This window comes from Schistocerca piceifrons, chromosome 2, assembly GCF_021461385.2.
Source record: "Schistocerca piceifrons isolate TAMUIC-IGC-003096 chromosome 2, iqSchPice1.1, whole genome shotgun sequence".
Classification (NCBI taxonomy): domain Eukaryota; kingdom Metazoa; phylum Arthropoda; class Insecta; order Orthoptera; family Acrididae; genus Schistocerca; species Schistocerca piceifrons.
This window is the reverse complement of record NC_060139.1, coordinates 467,902,858-467,919,052: the sequence shown is the minus strand read 5'-3', so window position 1 is coordinate 467,919,052 and position 16,195 is coordinate 467,902,858. Positions and strand designations below refer to the sequence as shown.

The following is a 16,195-nucleotide window of genomic DNA, read 5'->3' as shown; positions in this document are numbered from 1 at the left end:
AGTGAGTGAAATCGTGAATAAGGGTAACAAGGTAATTTTTTATTTAAATGGTGCATAAATAATTGACCAGAGCGATGGGCACAGCAATTCAGAATCCAACAATGATAAAGTAACATTAAAAAAAGGGATATTTATAAATTAGATGCTATTCAAATTGTAAATAGTTATTCTGTATATTGTGCAAGAAGTTTTTTTACGACACTGAAGAATCGGGCATCTTAATAGGAAAAGTAATGACTATGTTAAAAAGTATGGAATATAATGGTTGTAACTTACCATGTGGAATTTTTATACAAGGAAAGCAAGCCAAATTACCATTTGTGACAAGTCAAAATATATCTACTGAGCTATTAAAGCTGATACAAGGTCGGGACACACATGTCCGGACCGTTTCCGTGCCGAGACACGTCCGAGATCGGCTGTCACCCGGAGAACGAAATACATCATTAAAACAAATGTAGCGGGCCCCACTTGACCGGGCCGTGCACGGGAACTTCAACGGGCCGGGCGGGATTTGCCGTGTTTAATTTTTCACGTGACGGACACGGCCTGACGGTAGAATTGTCTTGTGAGCTGTGCAACTGCGCAAGACTGTTCTGTGTACAAAACATGGATGTGCAACAACTAATAGAAGAAGTTCGTAAGTTTCCTGTTATTTACGATCAGCGAAGTGAAAACTACAGGAATATCGAGTACAAAGACAGAGTTTGGGAGACAATTGCAACGGATCTACAAGCGAAAGGTAAGATAAAAACTATACAAGTTTTAATACCCGAAAGATATTTATTTACTTTTTATTTTACAAACAGATGTTTGGTTTATGTCATCGTTATATCGCCAAGGCAACATGTTCTTCCATTCCACAGTCCCTTGTCGAGAATTCAGGAATTTTTTTAGTTGTCCTCGTACAGCAAATGCAGCATCTGTTGATCTCCCACGAATTCGAGGTAAGTTTCGAAGATTTGAGATCCTCCGGATCCCTCAGCAGTTTCCTTTTGATCCATCCTCTGTTCGGGCACCCTATAACCTTCCATTTTTCGAATAAAGTTGTACAGTACACACGCAGCCGTCACAGTCATTGGATTAGATTAGATTAGATTAATTCTAGTTTCATGGATCATGAATACGATATTTCGTAATGATGTGGAACGAGTCGAATTTTCCAATACATGACATATTTAGGTTAATTTAACAACATACTTAAGTTAATATAACAACTTTATTTTTTGTGTTTTTTGTTTTTCTTTATTTTTTATTTTTTTATTTTTTTAATTTTTTTTTAATATTTTTGTTTTTTTTTCTTCTTTTTCTTAATTTATATCTAAAAATTCCTCTATGGAGTAGAAGGAGTTGTCATTCAGAAATTCTTTTAATTTCTTCTTAAATACTTGCTGGTTATCTGTCAGACTTTTGATACTATTTGGTAAGTGACCAAATACTTTAGTGCCAGTATAATTCACCCCTTTCTGTGCCAAAGTTAGATTTAATCTTGAATAGTGAAGGTCGTCCTTTCTCCTAGTATTGTAGTTATGCACACTGCTATTACTTTTGAATTGGGTTTGGTTGTTAATAACAAATTTCATAAGAGAGTATATATACTGAGAAGCTACTGTGAATATCCCTAGATCCTTAAATAAATGTCTGCAGGATGATCTTGGGTGGACTCCAGCTATTATTCTGATTACACGCTTTTGTGCAATAAATACTTTATTCCTCAGTGATGAATTACCCCAAAATATGATGCCATATGAAAGCAATGAGTGAAAATAGGCGTAGTAAGCTAATTTACTAAGATGTTTATCACCAAAATTTGCAATGACCCTTATTGCATAAGTAGCTGAACTCAAACGTTTCAGCAGATCATCAATGTGTTTCTTCCAATTTAATCTCTCATCAATGGACATACCTAAAAATTTGGAATATTCTACCTTAGCTATATGCTTCTGATTAAGGTCTATATTTATTAATGGCGTCATACCATTCACTGTACGGAACTGTATGTACTGTGTCTTATCAAAATTCAGTGAGAGTCCGTTTACAAGGAACCACTTAGTAATTTTCTGAAAGACAGTATTGACAATTTCATCAGTTAATTCTTGTTTCTCAGGTGTGATTACTATACTTGTATCATCAGCAAAGAGAACTAACTTTGCCTCTTCATGAATATAGAATGGCAAGTCATTAATATATAATAAGAACAACAAAGGACCCAAGACTGACCCTTGTGGAACCCCATTCTTGATAGTTCCCCAGTTTGAGGAATGTGCTGATCTTTGCATGTTACGAGAACTACTTATTTCAACTTTCTGCACTCTTCCAGTGAGGTACGAATTAAACCATTTGTGCACTGTCCCACTCATGCCACAATACTTGAGCTTGTCTAGCAGAATTTCATGATTTACACAATCAAAAGCCTTTGAGAGATCACAAAAAATCCCAATGGGTGGTGTTCGGTTATTCACATCATTCAAAATTTGACTGGTGAAAGCATATATGGCATTTTCTGTTGAAAAACCCTTCTGGAAACCAAACTGACATTTTGTTAGTACTTCATTTTTACAGATATGTGAAGCTACTCTTGAATACATTACTTTCTCAAAAATTTTGGATAAAGCTGTTAAAAGGGAGATTGGACGGTAATTGTTGACATCAGATCTATCCCCCTTTTTATGCAAAGGTATAACAATAGCATATTTCAGTCTATCAGGGAAAATGCCCTGTTCCAGAGAGCTATTACACAGGTGGCTGAGAATCTTACCTATCTGTTGAGAACAAGCTTTTAGTATTTTGCTGGAAATGCCATCAATTCCATGTGAGTTTTTGCTTTTAAGCAAGTTTATTATTTTCCTAATTTCAGAGGGAGAAGTGGGTGAGATTTCAATTGTATCAAATTGCATAGGTATGGCCTCTTCCATTAACAGCCTAGCATCTTCTAATGAACACCTGGATCCTACTATATCCACAACATTTAGAAAATGATTATTAAAAATATTTTCAACTTCTGACTTTTTGTTCGTAAAGTTTTCATTCAATTTGATGGTAATACTGTCTTCCTCTGCTCTTGGTTAACCTGTTTCTCTTTTAATAATATTCCAAATTGTTTTAATTTTATTATCAGAGTTGCTGATTTCAGACATGATACACATACTCCTGGATTTTTTAATAACTTTTCTTAATATAACACAGTAGTTTTTATAATTTTTGATAGTTTCTGGGTCACTACTCTTTCTTGCTGTCAGATACATTTCCCTTTTCCGGTTACAAGATATTTTTATACCCTTAGTAAGCCATGGTTTGTTACAAGGTTTCTTACGAGTATATTTAACTATTTTCTTGGGGAAGCAGTTTTCAAATGCATTTACAAAAATGTCATGAAATAAATTATATTTTAAATTGGCATCAGGTTCACGGTGCACCTCATCCCAGTCTAACTGCTGTAGGCTTTCCCTGAAATTTGCAATTGTTAAATTGTTGACTGAACGTACTACTTTGAAGGACTGTTTAGTATTGCTGAATGGAGCTATGTCATATATTGTAACTAGCTGTGCACCATGATCAGAAAGACCATTCTCAACAGGCTGAGCATTTATCTGGTTAAACTTATCTTGGTCTATAAAGAAGTTATCTATCAGTGAGCTGCTATCCTTTACCACCCGAGTAGGAAAATCAATAACGGGTGTCAAATTGAAAGAACCGAGTAATACTTCAAGGTCATTTTTCCTATTACCCTCTTTCAGAGAATCTACATTGAAGTCCCCACAAATAATAATTTGCTTCCCCCTGTCTGACAGATAGCACAACAAGGAGTCCAAATTTTTCAGAAATAGATGAAAATTTCCTGATGGGGACCTATATACAGTTACAATTATAAATGTGCCTTTATTTAATTTAAGCTCACAGGCACATGCTTCTATATGTTTCTCTACACAAAACTTTTTTGTTTCTATACTTTTTGCACAATGATAACTTTTGACATATATGGCAACTCCTCCTTTCTCCATATTTTCTCTCATTACATGTGCAGAGAGCTTATAACCACTTACATTTACCTTATCCATATCAGTAACAATGTGATGCTCAGACAGGCATAGTATATCTATTTCATTCTCAGCTTCTAAATCTTCCAAACAAACCAGAAGCTCATCTACTTTATTCTTTAAACTCCCAATATTTTGATGAAATATACTTACATTATTTTTAATTATACTTTTATGAGAACCTTTCCTTATTCTAACATTTGCAGTACTCTCCTGTCTGAGTTTCTCATTGTGCTTAGGCCTAGTTCCTATACCAGTGGTCACATGGTGTTCAGAGAGGCAGATTATGCCAATTGGGTTGGGTGACTTTAGTTCATCAATGCAATTACCTAGGACTGAGATACAACTTGGTGGAGATAAAATTTCTGGTGATTGGTGAAAATTTATAATTGATAGCTGTGATTGGTGATCCAATGTGCTAGAATTGTGCTGTTGAATTTCTTTCCTAAACTGAAGATTTGTTTCAATCCTGACCTCTCGTAGAACTTGACATCTTTCTGTCTTACCTATCCTAAAAAAGGTGCTGCTCCAACACCTGTAACCACTGGTATTTTACCATTCATGGCAGTGCCTCCCCCCCTTAAATTTCCTGCTATTACCCAAGCCAGTTTCCCCTTCCCTTTCCTGTTGAGATGTAGGCCGTGCCTGGTATAGTCCCACCCACTGAGATAATCAACAGGAACCACACCAATATGAGCCCCCGCTCCCGACACAAGCAGCCGTTCCAACTCCAAATTAACTCTCCCAACAGAAGAGTTCAGATGAGGCCGGTCATGGCGTCTCAGGACAGATACAAATTCAACATTGGTGTGTCTCGATGCCGACGCAATCTTTACCAGGTCACACTCTATACTGTACCCAGGATCTCTGTCGATGCTGTTCCCTGGCCCTCCCACAATAACCACGGTGTCTTCCCTGGTAAATCCTTTACAGAGTGAACCTAAATCCTCTGTCACCTGATCCAGACTAGCACTTGGTTTGAAAAAATTTGTGACCTGGTATTCTGGTCCTAATTCCTCCTGCAGAAGTTGGCCTACACCTCTGGCATGAGAACTGCCTAACAGCAAAACTTTCTTCCTTTTCGATGACTTTCCTACATTCTTTTTCAATTTCCTATTGAAAGTTTGTTGTGTCCTGTCTACACCTACCTCTGCTTGAGGCTCATCAGTTTCTAACTGAAGCAACAGGTCAAACTTATTTTTGACATTCACCACAAAACTGTCAGACTTAGTTCTAGGCCTGTTCCTTCTGCTACCTGTTGCCACTTCCCACCTCTCTTTGCCCTTCTCCCTCCTTAACCTGTCCAGATCTTCCCTAGCCTGATCTAGCTCAGCCTGAAGGGCAGCAATTTTCCCCTCCTGTTCCACTATCTTCCTATCTCTGCTGCAAATCCTACATAACCACTGATGAGCCTGATCCACTTTCCCAACACCCACGCCACTGCAGTCCCCCCAGTGAAAAAAACTACTGCATCCATCACACCAAACCCCGGAACTAACAATTCTACAGCAAGTCAGGCACTTCTCACTCATGGCAAAAATAATACTTTAGCTAGAATAAATCAATTAAATTACCGAAAATCAAAAAAGACGTTACAAGAATTAAGCCTATTCACAAATGTATATAAGCAAGTTTCTGATTTAAAATTCCGCTGGTTTTCTGAGATTTGTATTAAAACAACGAAGGTATACGCTATTTATTATATATTTCACTCGATGGAATGAAAAAAGGGCAATTAAACGAGATACTTTAACTTTGATTCTCCAAAAACGTTACGAGAATAGGCCTATAAACAAACGTATATAGGCAAGTTTCTGATATAAAGTTACGCTGTTTTTCTGAAATCTGTATTAAAACAATGAAGTTATACGCTATTTACGGTAGTTTACTTATTTGTTACCGAGAAACTAGTTAAATTACCTTGAAACAAGAAACAAACACGTTTACAAAATTTAAGCCTAAGCACGACTTCGCGAAGTTACGATCTTTTCGTGTTTTCTGAAAAAATACGCAAATAAAAGTCAAACCTTTAACAGCAAGACTAAACGATACACTAATGCACGTATTTAATTTGTTGTCAGCGTTAAACTAAATTATATTCCTGTCTAAATCACTTAACTTTCTGGAAATGGTTTCTGGCGTCACTTACTCGGCGGCCATCTTGGCTCAAAAAACCAAGGTTATTAGGATCTCCCTGAAGGATTCTTCTAAATATTCGAAATTTCTGTTACAATATACTGAATGCATTTTCGGATATTCTTCTTGCCCGACTCAAACGATAATTAAATATAGCCTTGTCATTTGTTAAGTTCCTGCCAGGATATGGTCGCATCAAGTATGTTTTGAGAGGAAAGCCTTCATTGCCTATAATTGCCATTAGAAGTTCAACATCATTCCGGGTAAAGTTTTACTCTTTGGGACGCTAAGCGTATTGTTTTCCAATGGCTTTCCAAGGTCTGAATTTACTAGAATGCCTCCATCAGAGTTTTTTCCGTACGCTCCCACGTCTATTGCAATAAAATTATAACATGGGTCAACCAGAGCAAGAAGCACAATGGAATATGTTTTTTGTAATTCCAATAGAGACTTCGTGAGTTTTTTGGAGCCTGTATTGTTACGTGCTTTCCATCTAAAGACCCAATGCAGTTTGGAAACTGCCATTTTGTCCAAAACTCCTCAGCTATAGCGTTCCATTTTTCTTCCTTCGGCAAAGGCAACACCTCTTCTAACAATAAATCGATAACTGCTCTAGAGATGTCATGGACGATAGCTCCAACTGTGGAGTTTCCCAGCCTGTAGCTGAAGGAAATAGTTTTAAAGGAATCTCCTGTAGCAAGGAACTTGAAAACAATTGAACTGTATAAGATGAGAAATACTGTATAATCTATAAAATATTTGCAGCATTTAAACCTTGTAATATAAATACACGATTTAAAATATTTTTGCTACAGGTGGAATAGAGGAATGCGCAAAAAAAAAAAAAAAAAAAAAAAAAAAAAAAGCATCTGTTCATGACCGACTAAGGAAGATCCTGCAGTAAAGGAAAACTGTTTCAGGACAAGCTGCTGTTCATCAACATAAATATAAGTATGAAGATCTCTTAAAGTTCCTGCTACCTTACATGGTAGAACGAGAATCAGTTTCGAATGTTCCTTACACGCAAGACAGTAATGAGCATAAACAAGAATCAAATACAGATTCCCAAGACGAGCAGTCTATTGTTGAAAACGAAAAAGAGTCTACACAAGAAGACATTGCAGATGAAGAATGGATCATTAAAACCCAGGATAGTGAAACAGAGAATTTGATAGAGCGCACTCAGCATTCCCAGACGTCCTCAGCTCATTCGTCCGTCACTTCAAATAAGAACACGTTTATGAAGCCACCACTGAAACGAAAATTTCAGCGTGAGGTTAAACCAAGGGAATCTGCATCAAGCCAGCTCATGGCTTACATTTTGGCAGAAAAAAAGGCTGAAAAACAGAGAGAAATACAAAACCCAGTTGATGCTTTTTTGGCTGGTATAGCACCAGCCCTAAAATCGTTGCATCCACTACTCTTTCATCAAGCTAAAAGTAGGATTTTTTCAATTGTACAAGACTTTGAACTGAAGCAACTCATGAATGATGTATCAGTCCATCAATTCACTCCATCATCCTCCAATTCCTCAGCAACCTGTGTAAAACGAGTAAACAGAACCTACACAGCAGCTTTTGGATCTGCAAAGGGATTCCCACAATTTGTATATAAATAACCAAAGCCATCACCCTCCAAGTTCCCCTGCATCCTCATCAGCTTCAGAAACTAATTCACTGAATAGTTCTCATTTGTTTTTCTTAGGATAGTAGAAATTTAACTGTATAATTTACTAACTTACGTATTTATCTTTCAATTATTAAAGTAATAAAATAAAAATGCTGTTCTTAAAACTTCTTATTAATTGTGTTCTGTGTACTTTTCTTTAACCTACCTTAAAAAAACAGGCAATCGTTCTTTGGGTGAAACTGATACTCTCCAGAAAGTGTCAGTTTTTTCTCAGTCTTGGTTCTAGTTTCTTTGAAAGTTCACAGAAGGTGTACTGCGTCATCCTAAAATATTCATAAAACTTAGTCTCATCATTTATGAGATGAGAAAATAATGTTCGAAACTCTCCCTGTACTGGTCTTGTTTTCCAGGCTCTGTGGATCCATAGTTTTCTTCTTCTTGTTTGCCTTCATCCTTTTTCCTCTTCGTCTAAAGCAAGTGCTATAAGTTCCTAATTCATTATTACGAAAATTAGTGAACATGTTTTACAGCTTTCACAAACAGAAACACAGATCACCGCGTCCGAGTCACTTCAAGGAACAACAAAGACACGGACGTTCCCTGGTCATGTGTGACCTCTGCAGGAATGGACCGGAGCTCGGCCGTCACTCATCCGACGCTCAGCCCTGACATGGCCCGGACGTGTGTGTCCCGACCTACATGCAGACATTTGAGGGCCTATGGAAGAAGACATTACAGGAGGCAGTTATAATTTCCTTAGAACCAACGACAAAGTGAGCAAAATATTTGCCAATTTTCACACCATGGTTGAAAGAGAGATAGGTAAGAAGATTTAAGTTATCAGATCAGATAATGGTACCAAATATGTCAATAAACAGTTAAGCAATAGCTGAGTGAATTTGGAATCTGACATTAAACTACAATTCACTATAGTTCTGCTGGTAAAACTTCACAAAGGACTGTCGGGGAAATCAAAGATAGCAGAACCGCTGAACTGTGAATCAATGTTTCATCTGATTTGTTTTTCTGTATAGGGTCATTCCATGTATACAAGTAATCATTATCAAAAAATTAATTTCTCTGTGGGAATATTCCCCCCCCCCCCCCCCCCCCCGTTACATATGTAGTAGGTTGGGCATTGAATTTTGTTGGCAAGATTGATTTTTCCCTCTAAAACCTATTGTTTACATGTGGGAACCATTGTTTTGAAGACTATATTGTTGAGTTTGTTCATGTAGAAGATTTTATCAATTTCAGAGCAAGAAAAAAAAATGAAATTTATAATAATTCTTTATGGTCTATATATCACTTTAAAGTGCAAAACTTCTTTTTGGTATATTTTTAGAAGCAAACAATTTAAGCATGATAAATACAAAAACAGTTATATAACCTGACCCAAAATGTGTAACATGAGTTATCAAATGCCAATTTTTTAAAGATTTTCACAGAATACATTAAAGTATAGAAACTTTTATACCATGCTGTCCCTCATATAAGTGTACTTGATAATTTGGTGTCTCAAATAAATTTCCTCCTGGAAGCTTTCTCCTGGTATAGGATATTTAATTCACAAAACGCGAGTTACCTTTATTTATGTAATGTGAGATACCATAATTTTTGTAGGATTAGTTATAACTTTAAGCAGTCAGATCGGTTCTAAATTACATACAACATGACACTTGACGTTTTCTTTGAAAGAAGCCCATGCAATGTTTTGTAAAGAAAATAGCAAAGTGATTGGTAAAAGTGAATTCGCAGAATTAAGACCCAAACATTTCATGCTTGCTAATAAACTTCCACACAACGTGTCTCTCTGCAGATATCACGAGAATTTCATCTGTGCTATTAACTCTCTTCATAGCACAGTACCTCAAATACCTAAGTAGGCCTCCACCAATAACTGGCCAGAACTTTTTCTATGTGCCGATTGTTGATTGGGAAAGTGCATGAAATGTAAAGATTTATTGGCAGTTAAAGTTCTTGATTTATGTACTGGAGTACAAGAGTATGGTGTGTAAGGGTATGTGTGGCAGGAGAGTGATGGCAGAATTTTGAAAGTAGAGAAGAAGGTATATTACAGAGTCTTATTGATCATATTCTTACCATGGGACCTAAATTTTTAGACCATTGCTACTTAAAGAGAGAACAATCAAAGAACTATCAGAGTGATAAGGAATTACTGCCTTCTGCGATGCTAACTGCCATGATGAAAATCGATTTTTCTGAAAATTTTACATGTGTAAGTCAAGATGAAATTCAAAGTGCACATTGGCAGCATAATCAAATTAGTATTTTTACTGCCATGATTTGGCATTCAGGTACTTCTCACCCCTACATGTTGGTATCTGATAATCTGGACCACACAAGAAACACTGTCATTACCTATGTTGATAGACTTCTTGAAGAAATACCAAAAAATATTAGAGAAGTTACAATCTGGTCACATGGTCATGCTTCCAGTTTAAAAATAGATATATTGCAGAGGCTATAAAAGTTCTAAGTAAGAGTCATGCCAAAAGAATTATATAGAAGTGCTTTGCAACTTCTCATGGGAAGGGGCCAATGGATGGAATTGGTGGGGCTGTCAAATGCCAACTTTGGTCTCATGTGAAAAGCAAGAAATCTGTTGTAAACAGTTCAACAGATTTTGCAAAAGCATTGTTGAATTCTTCTTCTAATGTGACAGCAGTTCTTATGGGTGAAGACGATTTTAGCCAAAGAAGCAAAGAACTACATATCTCGGCCTTAATCAAGAACTGCAAGCCTTTCTTGAACATTTCTAAAATTCATCACTTGTCGCTCTATAATAATGAAATTTTAGGACACACCACTTCATCAGCTGCGGGGGAAAACAAAAAAATTACTAGCTACACAAGTAGATGACTGGGTGGTGGTAAAATATGACAATTCATATTTTCCTGGTAATATTACTAAAATTGAAATTGGTGAGTTTAAAGTTGATGTTATGATGAAAGATGGGAAGTTTTGAAAGTGACCTGAAATTAATTAAAGATGAGACATACTAAAGACAAGCTCATCAGAAAAGTGAACCCTGGCCAAAGTGTTGTAAATTCCCGTGGTTATTTCAAGTTTGACTCTGATCTGTGACAATATAACGTGAGTTACCGTATGTTGTAACGCGAGTTACCTGTTCATTATGTTTTGATATTTATTTTATTGGAGGTTAAATGTTTGGAACTTTGTTAAAATACTTATAAGATCTTCTGGTATTGTGTGTAAAACTTACAAGAAATGTTCACATAAAACAGAGCAGACTTTTGTATTTTCTTTATCACATGCAAAAACCATTTCTTGGAAATGTAACATGAGTTACCAAGAATTATTATAAGATTTGGTTTTATAAATATAGTAATGTGACAATTATTATGATATAGGTTTATAGAACATTCTGTATAAAGTAAGTCTTGAAGTATAAAAAATATTTAGTAGAAACATTTCCTTCAGTTAATTCCCCCCTGCGGGTTCGGGGGTTAGAATAGGCCCGCGGTATTCCTGCCTGTCGTAAGAGGCGACTAAAAGGAGTCTCAAACGTTTCGGCCTTACGTGATGGTCCCCTCTCGGGTTTGACCTCCATCTATCTAAATTATTCCGAAGAGCGAGCCAATTGGGGAAGGGCACCTTACATGGTGCACTGTATCCTTCGTGCAATTAGACCTATAGCCGTCTTTCTCGTCGTTGCAATGGTGTCCCGCTCGTTTTCGATCTCTTGGGCGATTTCCACGCTGCACGCTGCAGTGTTTCTTTTAACTGTGACGACGACCTTGGCCATTTTTGCACCTAAGATCCAGCACGGTAGCCAGTCCGTTGTGGTGGGGTCGCCATGTACCCTCTTGGTTGTAGCCCCCTGACAACACAGGGATCGCTCTACTGATGCCTGCGCCGTTCACTCCCCACGTATGCCAAGGAGTAGATGCCCATCTCCCTGGGGCATCAGGACTCCCGGCAATGGCCATCCTGCCAGGTGGCCTTTGCTGTGGCTGGGTGGCGCCCGTGGGGAGGGCCCTTGGTCGGAGTAGGTGGCATCAGGGCGGATGACCCGCAATGAAGTGTGGTACATCATCTCTCGCTGGCGGCCAGCCGTCAGCAGTCTCTAAGCGTTCGAGAGCCCATTTTAAAGGTAACGTTTATGACCCCAAATCGTTCCCCTCCCTCGCCACACCATGGGAGGAACGACAGGCATTGCGTGACACTGAGACGTATTCGCCCAGATATCTTGTCTGTACCAGAGCTGATGGGGAATCCTTTATATCCGTGAAGCCTCAGTTCTTTGTAGAGCATTTAGAGGACAAGTTTGGGGAGGTGGAGGGCTTGTCCAAGATGCGGTCCGGATCGGTGTTGATAAAAACGGCATCCTCCGCCCAGTCGCGGGCCTTGCTCGCTTGTACTAAGCTGGGGGATGTCTCCGTCACTATCACGCCCCATAAAAGTCTGAACATGGTCCAGGGCATTATCTTTCACAGGGATCTGCTTTTACAGTCCGACGACGAGCTGCGCGCCAACTTGGAGCGCCGAGGTGTCCATTTCGTCCGCCGCGTCCACCGGGGTCCGAGGGATCGTCCAGTTGCCACCGGTGCCTTCATCTTGGCCTTCGAGGGTGACACGTTACCTGAGAAGGTCAAGGTGATGGTGTACCGTTGTGATGTCAAGCCGTATATCCCTCCCCCGATGCGGTGCTTCAAGTGTTGGAAGTTCGGCCACATGTCTTCACGCTGTGCTTCCGACCTCGTCTGTCGCGATTGCGGTCGACCTTCCCATCCTGATCATCCCTGTGCGCCGCCTCCAATCTGTGTGAACTGTGGTGCGCACCATCCGCCTTGCTCGCCGGACTGTCCGATCCTGCAGAAGGAGCGGAAGATCATGGAAATAAAGACTATCGACCGCCTGACGTACACTGAGGCGAAGCGGAAATATGATCGTCTTCATCCGGTGCGCATGCCAGTTTCTTATGCCGCCACTGTCACTCCTTCTCCACTTCCATCCGCTCTGGTCAGCTCTCAGAGTCGAAGTCCCACACCTGCCCCCTTGATGGTGGGGGGCACTAAACCTCCTGTTGCTCCTGCTCCATCTACTTCAGGAGCAACACCCCCCCAACCATCGGGGACATCAGTCCCCCCTTCCCAGCCGGAGAAGCGTAAGACTTCTTCGGCTACTCTCGTAAGGAAGGGGTCCCTTGGGGACCTCCCTTCCCAAGTTCCGTCCGGTACAAAGGCCGACAGCCGCAAGTGGCTTAAACAACCGCCAGTCCCTGGTCGTAGGGACACACGGTCGTCGTCTGTCCCTGAGACCGACCCAGTTGCGCCCTCCCAGCCTGCGCCACCAAAGGCACAGCGCGAGAAGCAGAAGGGGAAGAAACTCCCCAAGGCTACCGACATTGCGGTGGCACCCATTCCACCGCTTCCTACAAGCTCTGCGTCTGAGGATGAGGTGGAGATTCTGGCGTCCGCTGAGGACATGGATCTCGCCAGTCCCTCGGATGCAGTAGATGGCTGTTGTCCAGGTGGTGACTCAGTAGCAGCAGGGGCCCCGGAGGCGTAATCTGCCTCCCCAGTCCCTTCACGCCTTTCCCATCCATGGCTAATAACATCCTGCAGTGGAACTGCAGCGGTTTCTTCCACCATCTCGCTGAGCTCCGCCACCTTATCAGCCGTCATCCTTTCCTTTGCATTGCTCTGCAGGAAACTTGGTTTCCAGCAATGCGAACCCCCGCCCTCCGTGGCTATTGGGGTTATTTTAAGAACCGGGCAGCTTATGCAAGGGTGTCTGGTGGCGTCTGCATATATGTCCTGAACTCTCTTCACAGCGAGTTTGTGCCTCTACAAACAGCTTTAGAGGCTGTCGCTGTTCGGGTGTGGACGCCCCGGGCCATTACCGTCTGCAGTATTTACCTTCCACCTGATGGTACTGTCGCGCAGCATGTCCTGGCTGCTCTGATATCACAACTGCCGCCACCTTTTTTGCTGCTGGGCGATTTCAATGCCCACAACCCTCTATGGGGTGGGACTGTCTCCGATGATCGTGGTCGGGCCGTGGAGCATGTGTTGGCTCAGCTCGACCTTAGCCTCTTAAACACCGGTGCTCCCACGCATTTCAGTGTGGCCCATGGCTCGTTCTCGGCCATCGATCTCTCTATTTGCAGCCCTGGACTTGTCCCATCCCTCCACTGGAGGGTGCATCCTGACCTATGTGGTAGTGACCATTTTCCCATCTATTTGTCACTGCCACAGTGTCATTCTTCTGGGCGCTTGCCCCGCTGGGCTTTCCACAGGGCTGACTGGCCAGCTTTTACTTCCGCTGTAACCATAGCGTCTCCCCCACAGGGTGACATTGATGAGGTGGTCCGTGTTTTAACCACGTCCATCATTTCAGCGGCCGAGGCTACCATCCCCCATTCCTCTGGCCTCCCTCGGCGGAAGGCTGTCCCCTGGTGGTCGCCGGAGATTGCTGAGGCTATTCGCGACCGTAGGCGGGCTCTCCAGCGTCATAGGCGGCACCCGTCTCTGGAGACCCTCATCGCCTTTAAGAGGCTCCGTGCGTTCGCCCGTCGACTTATTGCACGGCGTAAGCAGGAGTGCTGGGAGAGGTACGTCTCCTCCCTGGGCTCCCGTGTCTCGTCCTCGCACGTGTGGTCCCGGATCCGGCGGATTTATGGCTCCCAGACCCCTGTGGGTGTCCCTGGGCTCTCCTTGGACGGCGCTGTCTGCACGGACGCTGCCGCCATTGCTGAACGGCTCGCCGTGCACTTTGCTCAGAGCTCTGCGACTGCATCCTATCCCCCCGCCTTTCGCTCTCTAAAGGAGCGAGCCGAGCGGACGCCGTTCTCATTCCACACGCGTCATTATGAAACATACAATGCTCCTTTCAGCGAGAGGGAGCTCCTCGCTGCCCTCGCCGATTGCCCTGATACAGCACCAGGCCCAGACTGCATCCACGCGCAGATGCTGAAGCATCTCTCCAGGGACTGCCAGAGACACATCCTCACCATCTTTAACCGCATTTGGAGCGAGGGCGTGTTCCCGTCGCAATGGCGAGAGGGTCTTATTGTCCCCATCGTGAAGCCCGGTGCGGACCCACTGGCGGTGGACAGCTATCGTCCCATTACCCTCACCAACGTTTTGTGCAAATTGCTCGAACGTATGGTGGGGCGGCGTTTGTGTTGGGTCCTTGAGTCGCGCGGTCTCCTCGCTCCATCCCAGGGTGGCTTCCGTCGGGGCCGGTCTGCAGTGGACAATTTGGTGCGGCTGGAATCTGCTGTCCGTACGGCTTTTGCCCGACGTCAGCACCTTGTTGCTGTATTTTTCGATCTGCGGAAGGCGTATGACACCACATGGAGGCATCACATCCTCGCCACGTTGCATGGGTGGGGACTTCGTGGTCGGCTCCCGGCTTTTCTTCAAAGCTTTTTATTGCGCCGCTCTTTCCGGGTGCAAGTCGGTGCCACCTCTAGTTCCTCTTATATACAGGAAAATGGGGTCCCGCAGGGCTCGGTGTTGAGCGTCTCGTTATTTCTAGTGGCCATTAATGGTCTGGCTGCAGCAGTGGGGTCGTCGGTGTCTCCTTCTTTGTATGCCGACGACTTCTGCATCTCATTTAGCTCCACAACTACGGGAGTCGCCGAACGCAGGTTGCAAGTCGCCGTTCGCAAGGCAGCATCATGGGCTCTGGCTCATGGTTTTCAGTTCTCTGCTGCCAAGACTCGGGTTATGCACTTCTGCAGGCGTCGGACGGTCCACCCTCATCCTGACCTTTACCTCGACGGCCACCTGCTTGAAGTGGTGGACACTTGCCGCTTCTTGGGACTCGTGTTTGATGCCCGGCTCACATGGGTTCCTCATGTTACTCAGCTGAAGCAAAAATGCTGGCGGCACCTCAATGCCCTCCGCTGCCTTAGCCACACGTCTTGGGGTGCAGATCGCTGCACGCTACTGCAATTGTACAGAGCCCTTGTGCAGTCCCGGCTTGATTATGGGAGCCTGGCCTATGGGTCTGCGTCACCCTCAGTGTTGAAGTTGTTAGACCCCATACATCACTGTGGGGTTCGGCTTGCTACTGGCGCTTTTCGCACCAGCCCCGTGGATAGTCTACTGGTGGAGGCCGGGGTTCCCCCGCTGCGGATTCGCCGCCATCGTCTGCTCGCCGACTATGCTATCCACGTACATTGCTCGCCAGGCCATCCCAATCGTCGCCTGCTTTTCCCTGCCTTGGTCCACCACCTGCCCGAACGGCGACCTCGGTCTGGGCTTTCCGTAGCTGTCCGTGTCCAGTCCCTGCTGTCAGAACTGGGGTCATTCCCGCTTCTGCCTCCCTTCCGGGTCCGTACACCTACGCCTCCCTGGTGTTTGTCCCGGCCGTCCGTCCATCTGAATTTGGCACAG

The 16,195-nt window shown here is 42.8% G+C and overlaps 1 protein-coding gene across 1 annotated transcript; it reads left to right on the top strand.

Annotated features, from left to right (window-relative positions):
- Nucleotides 1-609: 609 nt before the first annotated feature.
- Nucleotides 610-8,825, top strand: LOC124777904. Its single transcript, XM_047253451.1, has 2 exons — nt 610-742; nt 8,333-8,825. The coding sequence occupies exons 1-2, from the start codon at nt 610-612 to the stop codon at nt 8,551-8,553; spliced, it is 354 nt and encodes a 117-aa protein (XP_047109407.1). The 3' UTR covers nt 8,554-8,825.
- The last annotated feature ends 7,370 nt before the right edge of the window (nt 8,826-16,195 follow it).